Source organism: Nerophis lumbriciformis, linkage group LG31 (assembly GCF_033978685.3).
Source record: "Nerophis lumbriciformis linkage group LG31, RoL_Nlum_v2.1, whole genome shotgun sequence".
Lineage (NCBI taxonomy): Eukaryota > Metazoa > Chordata > Actinopteri > Syngnathiformes > Syngnathidae > Nerophis > Nerophis lumbriciformis.
Genome location: NC_084578.2, coordinates 30282678 through 30308540, shown reverse-complemented (window position 1 = coordinate 30308540; position 25863 = coordinate 30282678). Strand labels below are relative to the sequence as shown.

General features: G+C 41.0%; 2 protein-coding genes across 3 annotated transcripts in view; both read left to right on the top strand.

Annotated features, from left to right (window-relative positions):
- LOC133574201 (transmembrane protease serine 3-like) overlaps positions 1-5204 on the top strand; it is a 49420-nt gene extending 44216 nt beyond the window's left edge. Inside the window, exon 12 of one of the 2 annotated variants that reach the window (XM_061926297.2) lies at positions 4590-5204. In XM_061926297.2, the coding sequence (XP_061782281.1) occupies positions 4590-4754 (165 nt within the window). In that variant the 3' untranslated portion in view covers positions 4755-5204. The remainder of the gene's footprint in view (positions 1-4589) is intronic. The other variant, XM_061926298.2, reaches the window with a different exon arrangement.
- A 13888-nt stretch (positions 5205-19092) lies between these two features.
- tmprss3a (transmembrane serine protease 3a) overlaps positions 19093-25863 on the top strand; it is a 54534-nt gene continuing 47763 nt past the window's right edge. The window contains exons 1-2 of the mRNA XM_061926267.1: positions 19093-19270; positions 22156-22269. Of these exons, the coding sequence (XP_061782251.1) occupies positions 19237-19270; positions 22156-22269 (148 nt within the window). The 5' untranslated portion in view covers positions 19093-19236. The remainder of the gene's footprint in view (positions 19271-22155; positions 22270-25863) is intronic.

The window sequence follows — 25863 nt, the reverse complement described above, 5'->3', positions numbered from 1 at the left end:
CAGCCACTTCGTCCAGCTCCTCCCGGGGGATCCCGAGGCGTTCCCAGGCCAGCCGGGAGACATAGTCTTCCCAACGTGTCCTGGGTCTTCCTCGTGGCCTCCTACCGGTCGGACATGCCCTAAACACCTCCTTAGGGAGGCGCTCGGGTGGCATCCTGACCAGATGCCCGAACCACCTCATCTGGCTCCTCTCGATGCGGAGGAGCAGCGGCTTTACTTTGAGCTCCCCCCGGATGACAGAGCTTCTCACCCTATCTCTAAGGGAGAGCCCCGCCACCCGGCGGAGGAAACTCATTTCGGCCGCTTGTACCCGTGATCTTGTCCTTTCGGTCATAACCCAAAGCTCATGACCATAGGTGAGGATGGGAACGTAGATCGACCGGTAAATTGAGAGCTTTGCCTTCCGGCTCAGCTCCTTCTTCACCACAACGGATCGATACAGCGTCCGCATTACTGAAGACGCCGCACCGATCCGCCTGTCGATCTCACGATCCACTCTTCCCTCACTCGTGAACAAGACTCCGAGGTACTTGAACTCCTCCACTTGGGGCAAGATCTCCTCCCCAACCCGGAGATGGCACTCCACCCTTTTCCGGGCGAGAACCATGGACTCGGACTTGGAGGTGCTGATTCTCATCCCAGTCGCTTCACACTCAGCTGCGAACCGATCCAGTGAGAGCTGAAGATCCTGGCCAGATGAAGCCATCAGGACCAAATCATCTGCAAAAAGCAGAGACCTAATCCTGCAGCCACCAAACCGGATCCCCTCAACGCCTTGACTGCGCCTAGAAATTCTGTCCATAAAAGTTATGAACAGAATCGGTGACAAAGGGCAGCCTTGGCGGAGTCCAACCCTCACCGGAAACGTGTCCGACTTACTACCGGCAATGCGGACCAAGCTCTGACACTGATCATACAGGGAGCGGACCGCCACAATCAGACAGTCCGAAACCCCATACTCTCTGAGCACTCCCCACAGGACTTCCCGAGGGACACGGTCGAATGCCTTCTCCAAGTCCACAAAGCACATGTAGACTGGTTGGGCAAACTCCCATGCACCCTCAAGGACCCTGCCGAGAGTATAGAGCTGGTCCACAGTTCCACGACCAGGACGAAAACCACACTGTTCCTCCTGAATCCGAGGTTCGACTATCCGGCGTAGCCTCCTCTCCAGTACACCTATAGACCTTACCGGGAAGGCTGAGGAGTGTGATCCCACGATAGTTAGAACACACCCTCCGGTTCCCCTTTTTAAAGAGAGGAACCACCACCCCCGGTCTGCCAATCCAGAGGTACTGCCCCCGATGTCCACGCGATGCTGCATGGACATTATACATTAACATTATAATACATTTTAAATATGCATACAGTATACAATAAACCCCTCCCTGCACATTTGACCAAGAGCAATGGGAACAGTGCAGGCAAACCCACCAATCCAGTATGATGGCCAAGGGGTGAGTTGCTAACGCTACCGTTGAGGCAATCAGAATCAACTGGATGAGGCTGAACTTTAGTTTGGTACATTTATTTCACATAGAAAGATCAACGCACTTAGTAGTTAAAAGGCAGTAATTTAACAGTACCATCCATCCATCCATCCATCCATCCATCCATCCATCCATTTTCTACCGCTTATTCCCTTTTGGGGTCGCGGGGGCGCTGGAGCCTATCTCAGCTACAATCGGGCGGAAGGCGGGGTACACCCTGGACAAGTCGCCACCTCATCGCAGGGCCAACACGGATAGACAGACAACATTCACACTCACATTCACACACTAGGGCCAATTTAGTGTTGCCAATCAACCTATCCCCAGGTGCATGTCTTTGGAGGTGGGAGGAAGCCGGAGTACCCGGAGGGAACCCACGCAGTCACGGGGAGAACATGCAAACTCCACACAGAAAGATCGGGATTGAACCCAAGACTACTCAGGACCTTCGTACTCTGTATTAAAATCAGCACTATTATAAAAGACGCAAATAGAATACAAACACAAATGTTCCCACACACTAAAAAACACACACTGAGCAAATATAGGGGAATACACTGCAAAATGAAACCAAGCCTTAAAATAACAGCACCGGACAATCATTTTAACTATTGCACAAACCCAGTGATTTAAATAAAGTGCCAAGTGACTACAGTAAGATTAAAAAAAAGGATTACTGAAACGTTTGATGTTTAATAAATACAACCGTTAAAATAGTGGGATAAAAGACAATGACACGTTAAAATGGTGCATAGTAAAACAAAAACAAATCTAACATACATTAGGAAGGTATCAACTAAAAATTAGTGAATACAACAATTCAAATGAAAAATACCTTGGCCGGTGTCAATTGCGCCTTGACCTCTAGTCTTACTAACCACAACATCCTTTACTAAAAAGTGACACAAGATGAGATTAGTCTAAAACAGATCACACTTTAAAGTGCAGGTTCCATCTTACATTTGCGTCATTTGCGTCTTTGTGTTTGCCGGATGTGTGTCGAAGCTCAGAGGTTTTGGCGTGATTTAAAACTTCCGTTTTAAATCACGACATCCATCCAATTTATCCATCCATTTTCTACCGCTTGTCCCTTTTGGGGTTGCAGGGGGTGCTGAAGTACAACGATTCTTAAAACGATTTTTCTTTTTTAAATAATTTTTTTTAAAGGGTTATTTTTGGTTGTGTTTTGTTTTAATCTGTCCTGTCCAGCCACTCAGGCAAATCATATTGTTGATTAAGATTCCCATACCTGCTGTACAGATTTATTTTAGAAAAGAGAAGTGTGGGATACTCCTTTTGTTATCTTAATTGCATTTGACTTCATTAAATGTTAGAGTGGAATTTTATTAAACAAAATCAGTTTTCTTTTAGGTAATATAAAAATTCACCAGAGGTGTTTATCTATTTGATCTAGTTAATCATAGAACTGGAACCCAATGTCATTAAAAAAGTATTGATTTTGAATGGAGAATCGTTTTGAATGGAATCGTTACTCCCAGGAATCGAGTCAAATCAAATTGTATGATGCCCAAAGATTCATAGCCCTACTAAATATCCTCCTGTGAATATAACTATCTCTGCTTATGGCATATGAAAAATTGTGTGTGGATGCAATGGATGTGTTCTTGAGACGAGGAGGTGTGAGTCCCATACTTGGCCCCTCACTGGCTATGATTAGCATACGAAAAACCAAATCTCAACAAGACTGCGTGCAGACCCTTGCTCATTATTATATTGTTCATGCAAAATACACTATATTGCCAAAAGTATTTGGCCACCTGCTTTGACTCACATATGAACTTGAAGTGCCATCCCATTCCTAACCCATAGGGTTCAATATGATGTCGGTCCACCTTTGCAGTTATTACAGCTTTAACTCTTTTGGGAAGGCTGTCCACAAGGTTGCGAGTGTGCTTATAGGAATTTTCCACCATTCTTCCAAAAGCGCATTGGTGAGGTCACACACTGATGTTGGTCGAGATGACCTGGCTCTCATCCCAAAGGTGTTCTATCGGGTTCAAGTCAGGACTCTGTGCAGGCCAGTCAAGTTTATCCACACCAGACTCTGTCATCCATGTCTTTATGGACCTTGCTTTGTGCACTGGTTCAGAGTCATGTTGGAAGAGGAAGAGGCCCGCTCCAAACTGTTCCCACAAGGTTGGGAGCATGGAATTGTCCAAAATGTTTTGGTATCCTGGAGCATTCAAAGTTCCTTTCACTGGAACTAAGGGGCCAAGCCCAGCTCCTGGAAAACAACTCCACACCGTAATTCCTCCTCCACCAAATTTAACACTCGGCACAATGCATTCCGAAATGTACCATTCTCTTGGCAACTTCCAAACCCAAACTCGTCCATCAGATTGCCAGATGGAAAAGCGTGATTCATCACTCCAGAGAAGGCGTCTCCACTGCTCTCGAGTCCAGTGGCGACGTGCTTTACACCACTGCATCCGATGCTTTCCATTGGACTTGGTGATGTATGGCTTAGATGCAGCTGCTCGGCCATGGAAACCCATTCCATGAAGCTCTCTGCATACTGTACGTGGGGGAATTGGAAATTCACATGAAGTTTGGAGCTCTGTAGCAACTGACTGTGCAGAAAGTCGGCGACCTCTTTGCACTATGCACTTCAGCATCCGCTGACCTCTCTCTGTCAGTTTACGTGGCCTACCACTTGGTGGCTGAGTTGCTGTTGTTCCCAAACTCTTCCATTTTCTTATAAAAAAGCCGACAGTTGACTTTTTAATATTTAGAAGAGAGGAAATTCCACGACTGGATTTGTTGCACAGGTGGCATCCTATGACAGTTCCACGCTGGAAATCACTGAGCTCCTGAGAGCGGCCCGTTCTTTCACAAATGTTTGTAGAAACAGTCTCCATGCCTAAGTGCTTAATTTTATACACCTGTGGCCGGGCCAAGTGATTAGGACACCTGATTCTGATCATTTGGATGGGTGGCCAAATACTTTTGGCAATATAGTGTATATTTTAGTCCATATCACCCATGCCTGATATACTGATGTATTGATAGTTTGATTCTAGTGCTTGTAATTTTTTCTGTTTGTACAGTAAATGTCTTACCTAGAAGTATTTCCTCCAGGGGGACAGTGGGGGTCCTCTGGCTTGTGAAGACTCATCTCTGTGGAAGCTGGTTGGGGCAACGAGTTGGGGCATCGGCTGCGCTGAAAGGAACAAGCCCGGTGTTTACACCAGGATCACATCCTTTCTCAATTGGATCAGAATACATATGGAGGTCAGTCCATAGATCGATGATAGGTTGTGTGTAACACAAAGCCATTATGGTCTAAATGTCTGTACCAAGATAAGTGTGTCTTATGCGCATTAATGCTGCCGGCACCAGGGAGCTGTGGTTCATTGAGGGAAACATGAACTCCAACATTTACATTTGATGGATGGATCAGATGTCAGGATCAGGTTTTTGTTTACATTGTTTTTCCCACAAATATTTGTGTGATATATTGTATGTTTCTATTATTTACAAAGTCAGGGAATAAGTTGCAACATTACTGTATTTAAATGAGATCCACTAGTAGTTTTTGTTTACTTATTCTGCCCTATTGACTTTATTTTGCTCAGACAATTGTATGCAATAACAGGGAATAATTGTATTATTTGAGGTGTATTGTGACTTCACACATTAGTAAACTGTTCACAATGATCTTGATAAAAAAATATGTTTTTGTTCATCTTACAATCTTTGTCTTTGTATTTTATTCTGATAAAAAGATAAAAGTGTAGTAAAAAAAAAAAGAATTTCAAGAAAAAAATATATGTTTAAGTTTTGGCAATATTGGCTATGTACTTAGAAATGAATCTATATCAAAAAATTGCAGAATCACATACTGTACCCCTACTGTGTATTGACTAGTGAGTGATGTGTAAATGACTCCGTGTGAGCATGTGGCACACTCACTGGCTGTATTGACACTGCACTGATACAGTGTTGGTGCCTTATAATGGTGCCATTTGCTGGAGTAAAACAGTCACTACATTTGACCTGAAAAAAGAATATCAATCAATCAATCAATCTTTATTTATATAGCCCTAAATCACAAGTGTCTCAAAGGGCTGCACAAGCCACAACGACATCCTCGGTACAAAGCCCACATAGTTATAGTTAGCAAATATATTTTTTTAAATGAAAATGCATAAAGGAAAATAAAACATTCAACTCTGGTCAATGAGCCAAATAGTAAACAGGAAAAGAAAAGCATTTATGTTATTTGGTGATAAGATCAAAATGATCCCATCCAGTCAATGTATAAATCATTATGTTGTTGATCCCCAGACTTGACTACCGGTACCTTAAAAAAGCACAAACAAGAGAAGGAGGGAAAACGTGATTAGTGGTAATGGGTGCGAGTGGCCCTGCGATGAGGTGGCGACTTGTCCAGGGTGTACCCCGCCGTCCGCCCGAATGCAGCTGAGATAGGCTCCAGCACCCCCCGCAACCCCGAAAGGGACAAGCGGTAGAAAATGGATGGGAGCGAGTGGAAATAGTCTGCAAACCAAAAATGCGTTTAAACTATGTAATGTATGTAATTACAAATTAATTGCAGTTTGTTCATTCTTAACTCAGTTAATCATTATTAATCGCAGATAAACATAATTTTTCATCATTAATAAGTGTACCCTAGACAGATCATTTTCAAGTTTTTATTACCATGACTGGACAATTAGTTTGCTTTAAGGAAATGTTTTTTAAACATTATGCTTTTTTAAACAGCTCAACGAAAATGTACATAAACACACTTTTAATTAAAAAAAAAAAAATACCTTCAGTGCTTTGGTGTTTTGCCAGATTTGTATTTTGCAGGAATACACTATTTGTATTCCTGTAGAAGCACTTTCATTCAGAGGAGGAACTACACTTCCATGTTTAGATACCAGAGAATGTGGATTGCTACAATCATGGCTTGATTGTAAAGATGTTTGATAATGTAATCTGTGATATTTCTACCTGAATAAAGGTTTATGATGTTCCTTACATTGTGTTGTAAAAGTTAATAGTGTTCAATTAATATGTTTGCACTACAATGATTTAACCTTCTCTCTTTATTAATAAAATGTAATATTCTACCTGCTAAACATTCTTGAATTTCGGGCTATCTGTTACGTGTGTACAGGGGGAAGGAGACGACACAGACAGGAGGGGCGTCCTTTAAGCTCTATTTATTTATATTTATATATATATATATATATAAATAAGAAATATTAATAAACAAGGGTATGGAGTGTGACTAAGTGTGAGTTAACTGTTGTGAGATACCGGAGTGTTGAGCGAGAGGCGGAAGTCCCGAAGGAGAAAAGCAGGCTCGAAGGTCCGTGAGACAGGCAGGTAGTCGAGGGCGATAGCGAGGCGTCAGAGTTCGTGTCCAGGCGGGAGGTCGAGATCCAAGAAGCAGCCAGAAAACCAGAGGGAATACGGGAAGACGAGACACACAGCTCGTGACATGGGAACGAAGGCAGGCTGCAGAGAGGCGACAAGGAGGACACGAGACAATGAACACGACGGAGAAAACACAGAGAGCAAAGAGTGCACATAGAGCTTGACGATTAGGCTTACTGTACTGAACAGGTAGCTACGTTCTGGCGCGGGGTGGCAGATTGTGCAGGCTTATGAAGGCAGGTCCTCTGATCAGTGACAGGTCCGCTGATTGCTGGCGAATGATTGCAGCTGCTTGCTGCAGCCCGACTGACACGCGCCTGGCGCGCTCCCGAAGATGCGCCCAAAGCAGCGCACACATGTATGCGCACTGGTGTGCGCTCGGGCCGTGACACTATCAATCATAACATGAAAAGAATACACACTTTATTTCAATCTGCCAGAAAACATGTATTTAGGTAGAAATATCACAGATTGTATTACAAAACATATTTGAGAAAGCATGATTGTAATGTAAGACAATTTTTCATTTTGTTACGTTAGTAAGACTGCTTTTGCCGCCTAGCGCTATTGTGAAGTTGGAAGTATTGTGTATAGTGTAGTGATTTGTATAAAAAGAGGTGTCTTGACGACGTAAAAGTCTCCGATATAAAATTACTCTAGACTTCCTGCTTACCGTCTTTTTCCTGCTGACCTTTTATCCCATCCTCGTCGGCATCCTTCCGTCTCGGGAGACGATGGGGTAGATCCAAAAAGGGGGTTGGTTCTCACTGCGAGATGGCCCCTGGCCCCCGTTTCTTTCGCCAATCGGATGGGCTTAGAACCGGTATCTGCTGGAGTGACCTCTCCAGTGGACCTCTCCAGTGGATCTACACGGCCTGGGCATGGAACTATGGAGGGCAGGCTGTTGTCCAGGCAGCAATCCCCCCCTCTCCATATGGCTGGTGGATCCAAGGGAGCGACGAGTGTCGATACAACTTGGCACCAGCGACGCCGCTGGAGTTGCCGGAATGTCGCTACAACGTCAAACCGCCTTCAGGACTCCGGCTTCTGATTTTCTGTCGGGGTTTACTCCCTTAGCCTTACCCTCGAGTGGGTTGACCGCAAGGCAGCGGTGGTTTTGAGATTGGAGATTTCCTTCTCCTAGATAGGCTGCCTTACCAGGTTTACGAGCCCCATCTGCCCGAATGCGGCAGCTAGCACGGGGGTACATCTTACCCGTGGCGGTATAAGCCCGACCATCCTACTAAAGCAATTTATGTAACAATCTACATTTTACGTTAACAATTCACTCAACCGTAATCCAAACACGGAAGTAAAGCTCCACCTCCCTGCAAGCATCAAAGCATGCCAGCACGCTTTCACTCAAATGATGTTGTCTCAGGTGATCAAAGATGAAATAGTATTTTCTTGTCGGGAGAACAACTTGCCATGGCTTTGAATATGAGATTTTCTTAATGTACCCTCCACTTTGTTAATTTCTGCTCGCTACTTTCGAGCTTGTGGCTCAACAATTACTGAACGCCATTATATTTTCCAACGCTACGGAATTGACCGAGGGTCAAAAAAGAGTCAGGATGTATGCGTGTTAATCGCCTGTTAAACAATTTCAATCCGTTAAAGGATCTTTACAACCCAAATCCTAAATGTGGTTTTCACAATTGAATTGTTTGTGAAATAGAAAGTAGTTGTGGATCAGAGCCGTAAGATATTGTAGTTTAGAGGAATTTTCCTCCATAACCAGCCATGTTGGAGGAGGATCAAGGACATCATATTGGGGCCAATACTGACAAGTTCTAATATTAGTAGCCCGATAAGTAAACTTAAAATTTAGTAATGCCAATCCTCCAGCAATTTGGGTTTTTGCAAATATTGATTAAGTCTTTTTGTTCCAAATGAAGTCCAAAATCAAGACAAATTTACAAAAGAAGGAGTGAGGGAGAAAAAGTGGTTTGCACTGGAACAGATACAAAAATCACAAGTTTATTCATTTTAATAGAAGTATATACTAGAGTTGACATGAGCCACTGTAGATAAGTTACGTAAGTACCAGCGATCAAAGTCTCCCTGCATTCCGGTCAAAAGTGGAGCAAAGTTGGCTTTCTAAAGCTCTGTAAACGGTTGTGTGACCTGGACACCCAAGTGTGTGAAGCTAAAGAGGAAATTGTGCTCAGAATAATTCTTTGCAACAGCATTTATAGGAAATATTTCACTTTCACCCAAGTTTAGTTTGTAACCTAACCAAACACTTATCCAAAAGCTTGAAGACTATGTAAGGTAGCTGATACTGAGACACAGAATTCATCTGCATAAAGAGAAACCTTCACCTGCACATTGTGTCTACATATGCCCGTAATAGAGGACTGGTACAAAGTGCTATCGACAGAGGCTCAATAGCAAGCATAAATAGCAATGGGCTCAAAGGACAACCCATGTAGAACAATAGAGTGAAAAATTATTGGGCCTGACTTAGGCCTCAGGAAATAAACAAAAGCCAAGACATAACATAAAAATTCCACTCAAACTTGTTCAAATGCCTTTTCAGCATCCAGTGATTCTTCTCGTGTGTTGGAAGCAGGCACATTGAAAATATGTTGAAGATTACAAAAGGAATGCTTATTTCAAATGTACCCGGTATGACCCGTATAAATAATAGAAGGGAGAATAGGTATAGTGGTTAAACCGGAATCAGTTTGAATCTGCGGGGTATAATGATATCTAGCGTAGTTGCTAGCTTTATCACCATGTTCAAGGAACTTGGATGTGGAATGGAGCATATGTTCACTAGCGCGGTCTGTCGTCAGCAATCTAGTTGTAAAGCACTTTTCATAAACAGGCAAGTGGCGACAAAAAATGCTTTATGACAACAACAAAAAAGAAACCACACACATACACATTACTATAGACAGTAACAAAACATGGTATGGCACTGGGGATTACCAAGGGATAGTTCGCCCAGGGCGTAAATCTAGCTAGGACCACCTCTGCAATGTATCAATCAATCAATCAAAGTTTACTTATACAGCCCTTAATCACAAATGTCTCAAAGGGCTGCACAAGCCACAACGACATCCTCAGCTCAGATCTCACATCAGGGCAAGAAAAATCTCAACCCAATGGGAACAACGAGAAACCCTGAAAGGGACCGCAGATGTGGGGATCCCCCCTGGATGACCGGTGCAATGGATGCCGAATGGATGTAGTTAATAATGTGAGAGTCCAGTCCATAGTGGGGCCATCAGGGGATCCTCTTGCATTTAGACAAGCCGGGGCGCAGAGACCTCACCGACTGATGCATAAAAAGTGGTCACCCCGGGTGCCGACTTCATGTGAAAGTCCAGTCCATTGGGAGACCAGCAAGGGTTCATCTTGAATGGAGACAAGTCAGCAGCGCGGAGACGTCACCAACTAATGCAAAAAGGATTGGTCCATCCTGGGTTCCGACTTTGAACAGCTAGGGCGTCATCCGTGGAGGCTGATCCGCGGTCACCTGATAACCTCTCCACGCAGGAGAGGGGGGCAGAGCAGTAAACAGAGACAGCAGATCAACTGGTCGAAAAAGGGGTCTAGTTAAAGGCTAGAATATACAAATGAGTTTTAAGATGGGACTTAAATTCCTCTACTGAGGTAACATCTCTAACTGTTACATTCCAGAGTACTGCAGCCTGAATAGAAAACGCTCTGAAGCCTGCAGACATTGTTGGCCTGTGGGAATCCCTAATAAGCCGGAGTTCTTTGAACGCAGATTTCATATGGTACAATACAATCAGCAATATAGGATGGAGCTAGACCGTTTAGTATTTTATACGTAAGTAGTAAAACCTTAAAGTCACATCTTAAGTGCAAAGGAAGCCAGTGCAGGTGAGCCAGTATAGGCGTAATAGGATCAAACTTTCTTGTTCTTGTCAAAAGTCTAGCAGCCGCATTTTGTACCAACTGTAATGTTTTAATAGTAAGCGTAGGGAGACTTGAAAATAATACGTTACAGTAATCAAGACGAGATGTAACGAACGCATGAATAATGATCCCAGCGTCGGTGGTGGACAAAACGGGGCAAATTTTAGCGATATTACGGAGATTAAAGAAGGCTGTTTTAATAACACTCTTAATGTGTGACCCAAATAAGAGAGTTGGGTCAAAGATAATACCGAGATTCTTTACCAAGTCGCTTTGTGTAATTGTTTTGTTGTCAAATGTTAAGGTGGTATTATTAAATAGGTGTCGGTGTTTAGCAGGACAGATAATCAGCATTTCCGTTTTCTTAGCCTTAAGATGCAAAAATTTGCTTGACATCCATTGTTTAATTTCATTAAGACACGCCTCCAGCTGACTACAATCTGGCGTGTTGGTCAGCTTTAGGGGCATGTAGAGTTGGGTGTCATCAGCATAACAGTGAAAGCTAACACCGTATTTGCGTATGATGTCACCTAGCGGCAGCATGTAGATGCTGAAGAGTGCAGGGCCAAGAACCGAACCCTGTGGAACTCCGCACACTACCTTAACATACTCCGAGGTCAAATTGTTATGGATGACGCACTGCATCCTGTCAGTAAGATAGCAGTTAAACCAAGAAAAGGCTAAGTCTGACATTCCAATGCGTGTTTTGACACGTTCTAATAGAATGTTATGATCGACGTATCGAAAGCAGCGCTAAGATCAAGTAGCAGCAACATGTTTGACGCTATAGTTAGCAATTTAGTCATTGTTTATTTAGCTGCTGTGCAGCAATTTTTTTGAGGATTTTCGAGATAAAGGGAAGGTGGTACACTGGCCAGAAGTTTACCATGAGGTTAGGATCGAGGTGTCTTGGAGCAGAAGATGAGTAACCACTTTTTTGAATGCTAGGGGAACAGTGCCAGAGGAAAGTGATAAGTTAATAATATTTAGCACTGATGGTCCTAATATTACAAAGAGCTTTTTGATAAGTTTCCCAGGAAATGGGTCAAGTAAACATGTTGTTTGTTTTGTCCCATTTACAGGAGTTCCTCTAATATTATTTCTTCAAAAAGAGAGATACTATTTTGGAGAGCAATATCCGTCGTACATACATTCATATCTGGGTTAATAGAACCCAGTTGGAGCTGGGACGCGTTATCTTTAATCTCCTTTCTAATGAGTTGAAATTTCTTATTAAAGAAATTCATAAAGTCCTCAGCCGAGTGGGTGAAGCTACTGTGGGGAGTCCCTTGTTGGGTTAGCGATGCAACTGTACTGAACAAATATTTAGGATAATTTTTATTGAGGTGGATGAGAGTGGAGTAGTAATTAGTTTTAGCTAAGGTAAGCGTGCGTTTATAAGTTAGTAAACTATCACTCCATGCTTGATGGAAAACCAAGTTCAGTCGCACGCCATTTGCGTTTCACCTTTCTACATGATAGTTTAAGAGCTTTGGTTTCTTCTGTAAACCAGGGGGGTACGCCTTTTAGGGCCCTTTTTTAGCAATTTTTAGCAATGGCGTTAAAGTTGTTAACGTTGTGCAAAACACACCACTATACTTTTAGTGTAGTGGTGTGGGGTACGGTTGGGGTATCAAAACTACATTCCAAATATATCAAATGTCCCATTCCAGCGGAGCTCTGCAAAACACACCCTACATCGTCCCTGCTCAGCAGCAAGGTACATTTCTGTAGTACTGTCCTATGAGAAGATATCACAAAGAAACGGTTGCCGAAATGTAACATACTGTAGATCCTTAAAGTTGACTATTATTATAGTTATCCATGTGAATATTTCTGAGAAAGGTAAGTGTTGTAAATCGTGATACAAATATTGAGACAACAGTGGTGAGGCACAGCTGGAGATATTTGGATCTTGTTTTTTTCAGAGGAAAATAACTTGTAACTCAATTCTCAACTGACACAACTAAATTCCTCATCAATGAGAGAGGGAGGGAGAATGAACCTGCAAATTCAATCCAATCTTTCTGAAAATGCAGATTTTCACTGTTCAGTTTTCTTTCACTGGCAAACTTGGAACACGCCATTTTCATGCAAACTAGGCTCCAACACTTGGCGAAGTGTTGATTGGCCAACAGCTACAAAATCGAACGGGAAGCTTAAAATGCATGCAGCAGTGAACTCTTGAGTGTTACAGGCAGTTGGAGGCAGTCAGCTTAGGCGCCGATCCCGTGGGCGCTTCGGGGTCCGAGCACCCACGTGGGATTGATGGCAAATTCTTTCTCACCACCAAGCAAAAACAGCGCATGCTCAGAAAAGTAGCGTCAGATTTACCGCCCATCCGAGCAACCACTGGCAGAAATGTAGATCGGCGCCTATTGCAGTCAGTGTAGCGTTGTGCTAACCCAAACAACATATTGTGACAAAATGACAGTCCTGGGGTTACCAATAAGCGGCAATAGTATATTTTTGGAATCTGTCCTGTCCAGCCACTCAGGCAAATCATATTGTTGATGTAGATGCCCATATTTGCTGTACAGATTTTCTTTACAAAAGAGAAGTTTGGGATACTTCTCTTGTTGCCTCATTTGTACTTGACTTTATTAAATGTTTTGATATGTTTAGTGTTTGGAGCAGCCAGGAGAGAATAGAAAGTAGAAGGAAGAAAAAAAGACAGTGAGGGAAATTGCAGGGACAAGAGGGGGATATAACAGAGACAACATCGGCAAATACAATACAAATATGATATAAAAAATTATAAATATGAACAAATTAGTGAAGTAGATAGTAAAAACAGAGTATTGACAATGAACATTAATGGAACAATAAAAATACCAATAGAAGTAAAATTATTAACTTTTACTATTATAATAAATAATAATATTTACCTCTATTATTAACATTACAATCGCTTGAAATGCAACAACACTTCACATACATGTAATGAATACTTGAATTACATAAGAAAGGGAATAAAGGGGGGAAGGGGGAGAAATAAGAACAGGCTATATTTACTTTTTACATTGTTATAGTAAAAACAGGTTAAGGTTCAGCAGTGTGCTGTGTTTTGTGATGCAGGTGTATGAGTGCATACACTTGTATCTGTGAATATGTTTGATGAAGCGTGATTGTATGCATGCATATGTGCTTGTATATGTACAGTATGTATGTATGTTTGTACAGTGAATGTGAAGTGAAGTGAATTATATTTATATAGCGCTTTTCTCTAGTGACTCAAAGCGCTTTACATAGTGAAACCCAATATCTAAGTTACATTTAAACCAGTGTGGGTGGTACTGGGAGCTGGTGGGTAAAGTGTCTTGCCCAAAGACACAACAGCAGTGACTAGGATGGCGGAAGCGGGGATCGAACCTGCAACCCTCAAGTTGCTGGCACGGCCGCTCTACCAACCGAGCTATACCGCCCCAATGTGTGTGTGGATGTATGTACAGTGTATGTGTGTATAAATGTATGTATGTGGGTATGTACGTATGCATGTGCGTTATGTATGTATGTGCTTATGTATGTACAGTATGTATGCATGTGTGTATGTTTGAATGAATGAGCGTATGTATGTACATTTGTATGTACAGTAAATTTGTCACCCAGTATATGCAGGAAAGCTCCACCCAAAACTGCAGGTGCGGTGCCTGGGGAACAAGGGACCACCAGCCCCACGCAGGCAGGCCGGCCAGCCAGCAAAAGGACCCCCAATACTGTGCTGCCAGGCAGGCCAGCGGTACACAGACACGTTTGGCCGAGGACAAGGCACGGGAGAAGCAGGAGACAACCAGCCCCCAAGCCAGCAGCTAGCCACTGTGCAGCACCGCCACATGCTACACGGCACAGAGGGGCCCCCCGACAGACATGACGGGGGATGCACAGGGACTAGACCCAGAAGGTCCCCACCCAGCAGGGCACCCAGATGCAAGTGTAAATATGTTTGAGTGTGTGTGTATTTGTGTATGGGGATTTGGATGGCTGGTTTTCACTAAACTAGACCTGTGCAGTGTTTTTCACAAGGATTCTATACGGGAAGGGGATGAGTGGAAGATGACGTTTAACAAACCCATTGGACATTTTGGATATTTAGTCATTCCTTTGGCCTTATTAATGCATTTCCGGATTTTCAGTCACTGGTAAATAACATCCTCTGGGACTTTTTGTACCAGCTGGTTGGAAGCATCTGGTCAGTGTAATAATGTGTATCTGTGCTTTTAATTCCCAGGACACTTGGGGGACACGCGAGTATGTAACTCTACCTATGGAGTGCGGAGATGCAGGGTCACTTGATCCTCGCTCCAAGCGGGAGCACTCACCTGCTCAGGTGTCCTTTGCACAGAACTACCGGCACAACACTCGGGTACGCAGACAGAACACGTGGAATAAAGAGGGGGTAGCAAAGTCTTCTTGAAATACACTTTTAGGGAATGTACGCGTCACAGATTACGTCATCATGACCAAGGGTTTTGCTGACATCAGTAAGTTTGGATTTGAAAATGAATCGGTGTTTTTTTGTTTGGTCATGATTTTTTTTTTCTTACCTACTATGTCCTTCATATCTGATTTCCCTTTTTTACAGATCTTGTAACCAACACCGCTGTGAATGAAACCCAGACGTCGTCAACGGTAAGACTACATAATTATGCTATAATGGAAATTAATGTTGTGACGTATTTGTACCGTAGATTTGTGGTGGAACACAAAATTAAATACATTGTATAGGATGAATAAGAGTTTTTTCAAAGCAGATTAAGAAAATAATTGGAATTCATCGCACTTTGTGTAATAACTTTTTCTGTAATAAAATGAGCCTACAATCGAACAGTGATGGGAATTTCAGCTCTTTAAAGCAATAGGTTTGTATGTCGCCACTCTTCTGGTTTAGTAGTTGCTCCTAACTACTTTATTTTTGGGTAAATTAATTTACTACCCCCAAAAAATCCTGTAACGTTCTGTTGAAAATTACAAAATGACATTGGTACATCAGGATACAAGTTTAATTGGTTCTGTGACACAGCTCATAAAAACCTTGTAACCTATTGTTAAACAGTGCCGCTCGTTAAAATGAATTGAAATGTAATTGTTCAGTTTAAATTGTTCCCCCCCAAACAACACCATTTTTTAAATGTAACATACTGTTTAAAAAGAAAAACAAACTTAGATAAGAATTATTGTATAGAAACAATACAATAGAACAAAAATGTCCAAAGTGTGGCACGCAGCTAGTTTTTTAATGACCCATGGTACGTTCTAAAAAATACTATTTAAAAAAAACCAAAAAAAATTAATAAAAGTGCCTACAGGTGAAATGTAACAAGAAAACATTTGCAATGTTTGACTCTAATAACACAAAGCTGCTTGCAGGTGCTTTGGTTTTTTTCTTAAATGCTGTCATCGCTCCAAAAATAACAATGAATCAAAATCAATGTTAGGAATTATTGACCTATTTAAGGCTCCAGTTACTTCAGATCAAAAATTCCACTTAGAAATATTTTTGGGGAAATTACTGCATTTTTTGCGTGTTTCCCATATAAAAAACAAAAGTTTTCTTTGTCATTAAAAAAACAAATATAAGAAAGATAATACAAATGTATAATCGATGGATAGATCTTTAGGTTGATCGGCATCAGATAAGCGTTGAAAGTAAAACATATAAATAAATTACTCTAGCAAGCAAGACCAACACGTTGATGTTTCATTGAGAGTATAGAAAATTACACACGGAGCTCAAAAGTCTTTAAAAATATTTAAGTACAACTTTGGTAAGCTACCAAGGCTTCCTCCCACCTCTAAAGACATGCACCTGGAGATAGGTTGATTGGCAACACTAAATTGGCCCTAGTGTGTGAATGTTAGTGTGAATGTTATCTGTCTGTCTGTGTTGGCCATGCGATGAGGTGGCGACTTGTCCAGGGTGTACCCTGCCTACTTCCCAAATGTAGCTGATATTGGCTCCAGCACACCCCGCGACCCCGAAAGGGACAAGCGGTAGAAAATGGATGGATATATATATACAAAACCCAAAACTAGTGAAGTTGGCACGTTGTGTAATTCGTAAATAAAAACAGAATACAATGATTTGCAAATCCTTTTCAACTTATATTCAATTAAATAGACTGCAAAGACAAGATATTTAATGTTCGAACTGAGAAATTTTTTATTTTTTTTTGCAACTAATCATTAACTTAGAATTTAGTTGCAGCAACACATTGCAAAAAAGTTGGCACAGGGGCATTTCTATCACTGTGTTACATGGCCTTTCCTTTTAACAACACTCAGTAAACGTTTGGGAACTGAGGAGACCAATTTTTGAAGCTTTTCAGGTGGAATTCTTTCCCATTCTTGCTTGATGTACAGCTTAAGTTGTTCAACAGCCCGGGTCTCCGTTGTGGTATTTTACACTTCATAATGTGCCACACATTTTCAATGGGGGACAGGTCTGGACTACAAGCAGGCCAGTCTAGTACCTGTACTCTTTTACAATGTTGTAACAGCGTGGCATTGTCTTGCTGAAATAAGCAGGGGTCCATGATAACGTTGCTTGGATGGCAACATATGTTGCTCCAAAACCTGTATGTACCTTTCAGCATTAATGGTGCCTTCACAGATGTGTAAGTTACCCATGCCTTGGGCAGATGCTGACTTTTGAACTTTGCGCCTACAACCATCCGGATGGTTCTTTTCCTCTTTGGTCCGGAGGACACAACGTTCACAGTTTCAAAAAAAAATTGAAATGTGGACTCGTCAGACATCAGAACACTTTTCCACTTTGCATCAGTCCATCTTCGATGAGTTCGGGGTTTCTGGGTGTTGTTGATAAATGGCTTTTGCTTTGAATAGTAGAGTTTTAACTTGCACATACAGATTTAGCAACAAACTGTATTTACTGACAGTGGTTTTCTGAAGTGTTTCTGAGCCCATGTGGTGATATCCTTTACACACTGATGTTGCTTTTTGATGCAGTACCGCCTGAGGGATCGAAGGTCCGTAATATCATCGCTTACGTGCAGTGATTTCTCCAGATTCTCTGAACCTTTTGATGATATTACGGACCGTAGATGGTGAAATTCCTAAATTCCTTGCGATAGCTCATTGATAAATGTTGTTCTTAAACTGTTCGATAATTTGCTCACACAGTTGTTCACAAAGTGGTGACCCTCGCTCGCCCCATCCTTGTTTGGGTTAGGGTGAATGACTGAGAATTTCACGGAAGCTGCTTTTATACCCACCTGTTCACCTGTGGGATATTCCAAATAAGTGTTTGATGAGCATTCCTCAACTTTCTCAGTCTTTTTTGCCACTAGTGCCAACTTTTTTTTTAAATGTTGAAGGCATCAAACTCCAAATGAGCTAATATTTGCAAAAGATAACAACGTTTTCCTGTTCGAACGTTAAGTATCTTGTCTTTGCAGTCTATTCAATTGAATATAGGTTTAAAAGGATTTGCAAATCATTGTATTCTGTTTTTATTTATGATTTACACAACGTGCCAACTTCACTGGTTTTGGGTTTTGTATATATGTATGTATGTATGCAGGGGCGCCAAAAAGGGGGGGGGGGGGGGGGGGGGTAAAGGAGACGCATTCTAGGGGCCCATGATGGAGGGGGGCCCAGAGAGGCCCCTAATGATGATGAAATTATAATACAGAAAAAATAATGACACTGTGTTGGGGGCCCTGTAAAGATTCTTTTCATGGGGCCCAAAATCCCTAGCGGCGCCCCTGCATGTATGTATGTATGTACAGTACAAACCAAAAGTTTGGACACACCTTCTCATTCAATGCGTTTTCTTCATTTTGTTTGTGATGCAAACAAAGTAAAGCCCCCATTTGTGTCAACTATGACACAAATTTGTGTCATAGTTTTGAGGCCTTCAGTGACAATCTACAATGTAAATAGTCATGAAAATAAAGAAAACACATTGAAAAGAGAAGGGGATATTTTATTTTTTTTACTTTACATTCATTCGGCTTTCAACCCTCGACCAAAGTTTTTTTTAGCCCGATGCGGCCCCCAAATCAAAAGGTTTCGACACCACTGCATTAGTGCGACGTGTGCAACCCTTTCAAGGCACATTTACTACATATGAAGAGAAATTTGCCACATTTTGGTCTACTTACTTGTTTTCTCACACTTTATTTTCCATTCTAAATATTCAGGATGTTGCCCCTTTGTACACAAAAATACAAATACTCATGTTTCTCTCATGATTTATTTTCTCTTGTTTGTTTACTTTTAGGAACTTAGGACAGAAGCGTCCGAGGAACCGAACTCTTCCAAGGTGGAATTGGTCTCTGTGACGGAGGAAGACCTCCCCACAATAGAGACCCCAAACACAATAAACGTCAGCCCCCTGGGGAGTCTAAATGCTGACTTGTATTCTGAGAACAACTTGAGCAAACCTGCAGAGTCCCAAACTTCAACTGCATGTAGTCCAACCATGCCGGTCACCAAAGTGCAGCCATTTATTTCTGGTAAGTCGTAACCAGTACAGTAAGTATACTGTAACAACAATAGAAGGTGGTTTGCATGGATGTAATGAAGCAATAGGTCATGGTCTTAGAAATGTTTGATTGTCACTTTAGTGACTACATTTATACATTTTGTGACTATGACTGTAACAAAGACTCTGGTTTGTTAATGTCAGCTTGCTTATGTTGCTTTTTTGGCTGTGGTTATTAGCAGGTTAGCCCGTCCGCCTCCAGGCATTTCACGTGTATACTTGGAAGATTACATATTGATCCCCTGCTGATTTTGTAAATATAATGTTCATAAAGACAAGGACAGTCTGATGCGTTTATGGTAGGGTTTATTGGAGAGACAGAATGTGCACATTTCCATAAAAAAAGTCTAGCAGGTGAAATCTTGCGTGGAGCTCCAGAGTGATGATGATTGACTGTTACCTTGTATTTCCAACATTTATCAATTATTGCGCCAATAGTTGTCTCTTAATGCTGGCATGTGCGCAGCCAAAACATTTACAACTAAACAACTTGATTAGTGTCTTTATTACGAAAGCTTTTTTTAGACACTGAATTTGTGTAACTCAATTTCGGTGAGCTGAATTTTTTTACATCAAATATGTTGACAATTCCATTGAATACTAAAAAAAAAAATCAGTGTATAAAAATTCAGTGTAAAAAAATTCAGTGTTAGAAAATAACAGTGTACCATATTTTTCGGACTATAAAGCGCACTAAAAATCCTTTCATTTTCTCAAATATTGACAGTGCGCCTCATAACCCGGTGCTCCTAATGTACGGAATAATTTTGGTTGTGAGTATCGACCTCGAAGCTATTTTATTTGGTACATGGTGAAATGATAAATGTGACCAGTAAGAGATACGTGTAGACTGCAATATGACTCAAGTAAACAACATCAACATTTTATATGTTCCATTGAAAATTTAGAACACTACACAGGGCGCTCAAAAATCCATCAGAATGTTTTAGTAGTTTTACTAGACTTTGGGGCTTCACGGTGGCAGAGGGGTTAGTGCATCTGCCTCACAATACGAAGGTCCTGAGTAGTCTTGGGTTCAATCCCGGGCTCGGGATCTTTCTGTGTGGAGTTTGCATGTTCTCCCCGTGACTGCGTGGGTTCCCTCCGGGCACTCCGTCTTCCTCCCACTTCCAAAGACATGCACCTGGGGATAGGTTGATTGGCAACACTAAATTGGCCCTAGTGTGTGAATGTGAGTGTGAATGTTGTCTGTCTATCTGTGTTGGCCCTGCGATGAGGTGGCGACTTGTCCAGGGTGTACCCCGCCTTCCGCCTGATTGTAGCTGAGATAGGCTCCAGCGCCCCCCGTGACCCCAAAGGGAATAAGCGGTAGGAAATGGATGGATGGACTAGACTTTGGTAAGCTATGAAGCCGCACCGCTTGATGTGCTTCAATATATGAGTATTATTATGGTGTGTGTATAAAGTAAGACATATTGTCTGGCGTTTTGTTTTGCAATATTATGCAAAAGCAAGTTTTCTTACCTTCTGGTACCTGCTGATCTGTATTTGGGATCTGCATAAGTCCTGAAAATTTGCGCGCTTCTACCTTTGTAGTCGGTGCCGACACCGTAGTCGATAAGCTTTTTTTTTTTCTATCTTCTTGTCATGGGACATTCATCCTCCGCTGTTGCCATTTCTAATATAAAGTAGTGTAAAGTTCTTACTTATGTCTGTCAGTAAACTCGCCATGAAAGCGCTAAAACATACCGGTGTAGTGAGTTTACATTATTCACCCAAGAAACTTTAGTTATTAGAGAGTCCGGTCGGACGGTTTTTCACAGGACACATTTTCGGCGTTGTTATCGCACTAGTGAGCCACAGATGAGAAGATCCTGCTCCGTTGTTGATTTAAGTAAAGTCTGAATGTCAGTAAAACAGTTAGCTCCGACTTTTGACACTTCTCCCACTCCCGTCCTTGCACGCTACACCGCTACAACAAAGATGACGGGGAGAAGACACTGCCGAAGGTGAGCCACGTAAATAAGACCGCCCACAAAACGGCGCATCATGAAGCGACTGTCAGAAAGTGGCTTGAAGATGGTCTGTAAAACATAATCTATGCAACATTTTGACCAAAGAACCAACATTACATGTTATGTAGACAACAAAGAAGTGTTTAAAAAAAAAATTATAATAATAATATGACCCCTTTAATGCGCCCTATAATCCAGTGTGCCTTTTGTATGAAAATTGACCTGACTAGACCCGCTCATCGGCAGGTGCGCCCTATGGTCCGGAAAATATGGTAAATAATATTCAGTGCAAATAAATTCAGTGTAAAAAAAAAAATTAGTTTAAAAATATTTGTTGCTTCAAAACTCAAAAGGACCACTTCCTCACTTTATTGGCAAGTTTTGAAACAGGATCAATTGCCTTAGTCTTAATTTATCGGAAATGAGTCTTGAGTTTTGACGCAACAAATAATTCTGCACTAAATTTTTTCACAAAAATTTTTTACACTGAATTTTTACACAATACACTTTAAAACACTGTATTTAAACAAAGTGAATTTTTAAACACACACATTTACTGAGACTGTCAGCATAATTTGATGTGGGAAAAAAAATCAGTTCATAAAATTCAAACCCCAAAAATTCAATAGCAAATTCAGTGTAAAAATGTAAAAAAAAAGCTTTCATAATAAAAACACAAATGAACCTCCATATACAACCTACAGTGCTGCGATGTATTTTCTCTAGTGGGAAGTAAAATATTAACAGTTGAATTGTAGGTTAAAATGTGAAAACAATTGCACTAGTGATGATGCGCTTCTTTTTAACATTATTAATAATAGCATGACTACTACTGAAAGTTATTATAGGAAATGTAAAAGTGTTGCTGTTGTGTCGACAGAAGACGATATGGACAAAAGTTGGAAGCAAAAACTGCTGGCTCATCGCATGGAATTGCTCATAGCTGCATGTATCATCCTGGTGGTCTGTCTTGCTCTCGGTATAGGCCTTGGAGGTGAGTGCTTACTTCTCATTATGACCATAAAGTTACATTTTCACTAAATGTATAATGGATTGTCGGTTTTTTTTTTGTTTTGTTTTTTACCATAAATCCGGAGTGTACAAACTTTATGAAGCAAGAGCCACAAACATAAATATGTGCATACATTTCGTTTGCATTTCGTCATCCTAGTCACTGCCGTTGTGTCCCCCACCTTGCTCCCGGTGCTGCTCACATTTGTGTATGAATGTGAATGAAGGTTTGGTGGTGGTCGGAGAACCCGTAGGCGCAAGTTGGCAGTCAGTCTACAGGACAGCTGTGGCTAAGAATGCAGCTTACCACCATCAAGGTGTGAATGTGGAGTGAATAAATTATGGGTTCTCAGTTCTCACTGTGAAGTGCTTTGAGTGTCTGGGAAAAAAAACACTACATGATTCTAATCCATTATTGGTATTATTATTGAAAATGCTAAAATCAATCCAATGTAGGTCAGTACATTCTAAGCCATTATTTGATTTTGATATTATTTTTTATCTTGATGGATTGAAGATTAACACCAATGAGTTGACTAATGAACATTATCACATAATATATTCAGAAAGTATAACAGCCAGAATACTATTAACTGCAAATGTGTAAGTAAAAAAAAAAAACATTATGATTTGTACATTTTCAGAATGAGCTTGTTCTATTTTTAAACAAACAATCTGAAGTTGTCGTTATTTTTAAGATATCGTGCCGTGATTTTACCAGTCCGGCCCACTTGGGAGTAGATTTTTCTCCATGTGGCCCCTGATATAAAATGAGTTTGACACCCTTGTTCTAAGCTATCAGAACAAAACATCCACATCTTAGCTTTGTGTTATATGTAGGGTCGGGTAGCTTTCATATTTGAAACAATACAGTACCAATTCCTGTTACTTTAAAAATTGATAACGGTACCAATTTCAGTACTTTTGTATCAGTTCATGTGGTAATAAATGTTAATTTGTTCAATAATTATATATACATGGGGCATTCTACCGAATTAAAGCAAAGTGCTGTCCCTTAACCCAGTGGCCCCCAACCTTTTTGTAGCTGCGGACCGGTCAACGCTTGACAATTTGTCCCACGGACCGGATATTTTATTTTTTTATTTTTTTTGTCATAAAGAAATACAATCATGTGTACTTATGGACTGTATCCCTGCAGACTGTATTGATCTATATTGATATATAATGTATATATTGTGTTTTGTATGTTGATTTACTTTTTTTTTTTAAATAATAATAAATAAATTAATTTTTTAATTTTTTATTTCTTGTGCGACCCGGTACCAATCAGTCCACGGACCGGTACCGGGCCACGGCCTGGTGGTTGGGCACCACTGCCTTAACCAAAAAAAGGGTTTAATAAAACACTTAAGCATTCAAACATGCATCTTTACTTACTTTATATTATGATTTGTCCAAATCCAGGGCCTTAATTGAGATAGTGATAAGATACATACCAAATTATCTTTTATAGGGGACTTTTTTTGAGTCCTCAATCGTGACCCCTAAATTTCAATTTATGAAAATAACACTTAAAACATTTTTTAAATTTGTTTCAATGGTATCATTTAAAAGATCTTTATGATTAATTTAAACGAAGGTAGAAAGACATAGATTTAAAAACTATGCTCAAAAAAATCATGTCCCTACCGAAACACAAGAGTTTTAGAGGCGTGGCTGATTCTAAATTTAGGCCACACCCCTACATTTTTGACCAGGAAGTGACATTGCATTTGTGCTACTCATGGCTGCATGGTAAGTCACTTCAATGTGTATCTTTAAAAACTGTCACTACCGAACACATATTCTCTTCAATTACGTCAACTTTTTCAGCTTTTATTCAACATGTTTTTATGAGTGTACACCTCTTCAAAAATGTGTTTGCTAGCCATGTGCTTGCTAGCATTATTTAGCTATGGTCAAAATAAGCTAGCACACCCGAATTGATTGATTGATTGATTGATTGAGACTTTTATTAGTAGATTGCACAATACAGTCCATATTCCGTACAATTGACCTCTAAATGGTAACACCCGAATACGTTTTTCAACTTGTTTAAGTCGGGGTCCACATTAATCAATTCATGGTAGAAACATATGGTAACTTTTTGGTGGCGACATGATCATTTCGGTAATGACAAAATGAAATGGAAAGTAGTTTAATCCTACCATTTTGAAATAATGTGTTCACAAAGTCTTAAAATAAGTGATTCTTTTCAAGAATCATCATTTCACAAATCTATTTAAAGCAAGTACCGTATTTTCCGCACTATAAGGCGCACCTAAAAACCACAAATTTTCTCAAAAGCTGACAGTGCGCCTTATAACCCGGTGCGCTTTATATATGGATAAATATTAAGATTCATTTTCATAAAGTTTAGGTCTCGCAACTACGGTAAACAGCCGCCATCTTTTTTCCCCGTAGAAGAAGCGCGCGGTGCATGCTGGGATATGTGACGTTTCATTTCCATTTGTGTGTTTATGTAAAGACCCCAAAATGGCTCCTATTAAGTGTGTTGTCTGTCTAATTATAAATAATGCAGACGAGGCGTGTTAACTGAGTTCTCAACGTTTACTCACAGCGTGCTCATAACCACATTCTAACTCCCAGCATACAACAACGCTTCTCAGGGCTACCGCGCATGCTCGTAACTATCGTTGCATGCTGGGTAGTGTAGTTGTTATATTTGCTAGCTCATAACAGCACATTGAGAGACACGCTTACGCACTTAATTCAATACTCGCCGTCATTCCGGGTGGATTGACAAAAGACCTCCAGCCGCTAGATATTGGTGTCAACAGGGCATTCGAAGCTAGACTGCTAACTGCGTGGGAACAATGGATGACAGAAGGCGAACACACCTTCACTAAGACGAGGAGGCAGCGCCAGACGACGCCAACATCTGCCAGTGGATCGTAAATTTGCCCAACTTTTCACTTCGGACACCGAAGACGAAGGATTTACGAATGAAGAATAACTTCAGAAAGTGAGCGCTATGTTTATTTTGTGTGTTGTGACATTAACGTTCGAGCAACATTATGTTGCTATTGCTCTGCACTATTTTGAATTTTACTATGTTTGTGATTGCACATTTGCGTACATTTTGGGAGTGAACAGAGTTGTTAGAACGCTGGTTTTTAATATATTATTAAAGTTTGACTGACCTATCTGACTGTTTTTTTGACATTCCCTTTAGCGCAGCGTAGGCGCGGCTTATAGTCCGGGGCGGCTTATTGGTGAACAAAGTTATGAAATATGCCATTCATTGAAGGTGCGGCTAATAATCCGGTGCGCCTTATAGTGCGGAAAATACTGTAAGCATGTTTTTTTTTATTGTAATGCTGGTTTCTATCTGCAATTGTGCTACGGTATTAGCCGTAAAAGCTAACTACAGCAAGCGATAAGATAGCTTCTGCGTCAGCACGAAACGTGTTTGAGTTTGTAATGCACAACACTGGGACAATCTGTGCTGTCCAAAAAACATGAATTATCATATTACATTATCTGTAAAGTAATAGCCCACATTTCATGATTTGTTTGTACACAGCTGGCCGCACTGTAGTTGTAATGATACGCA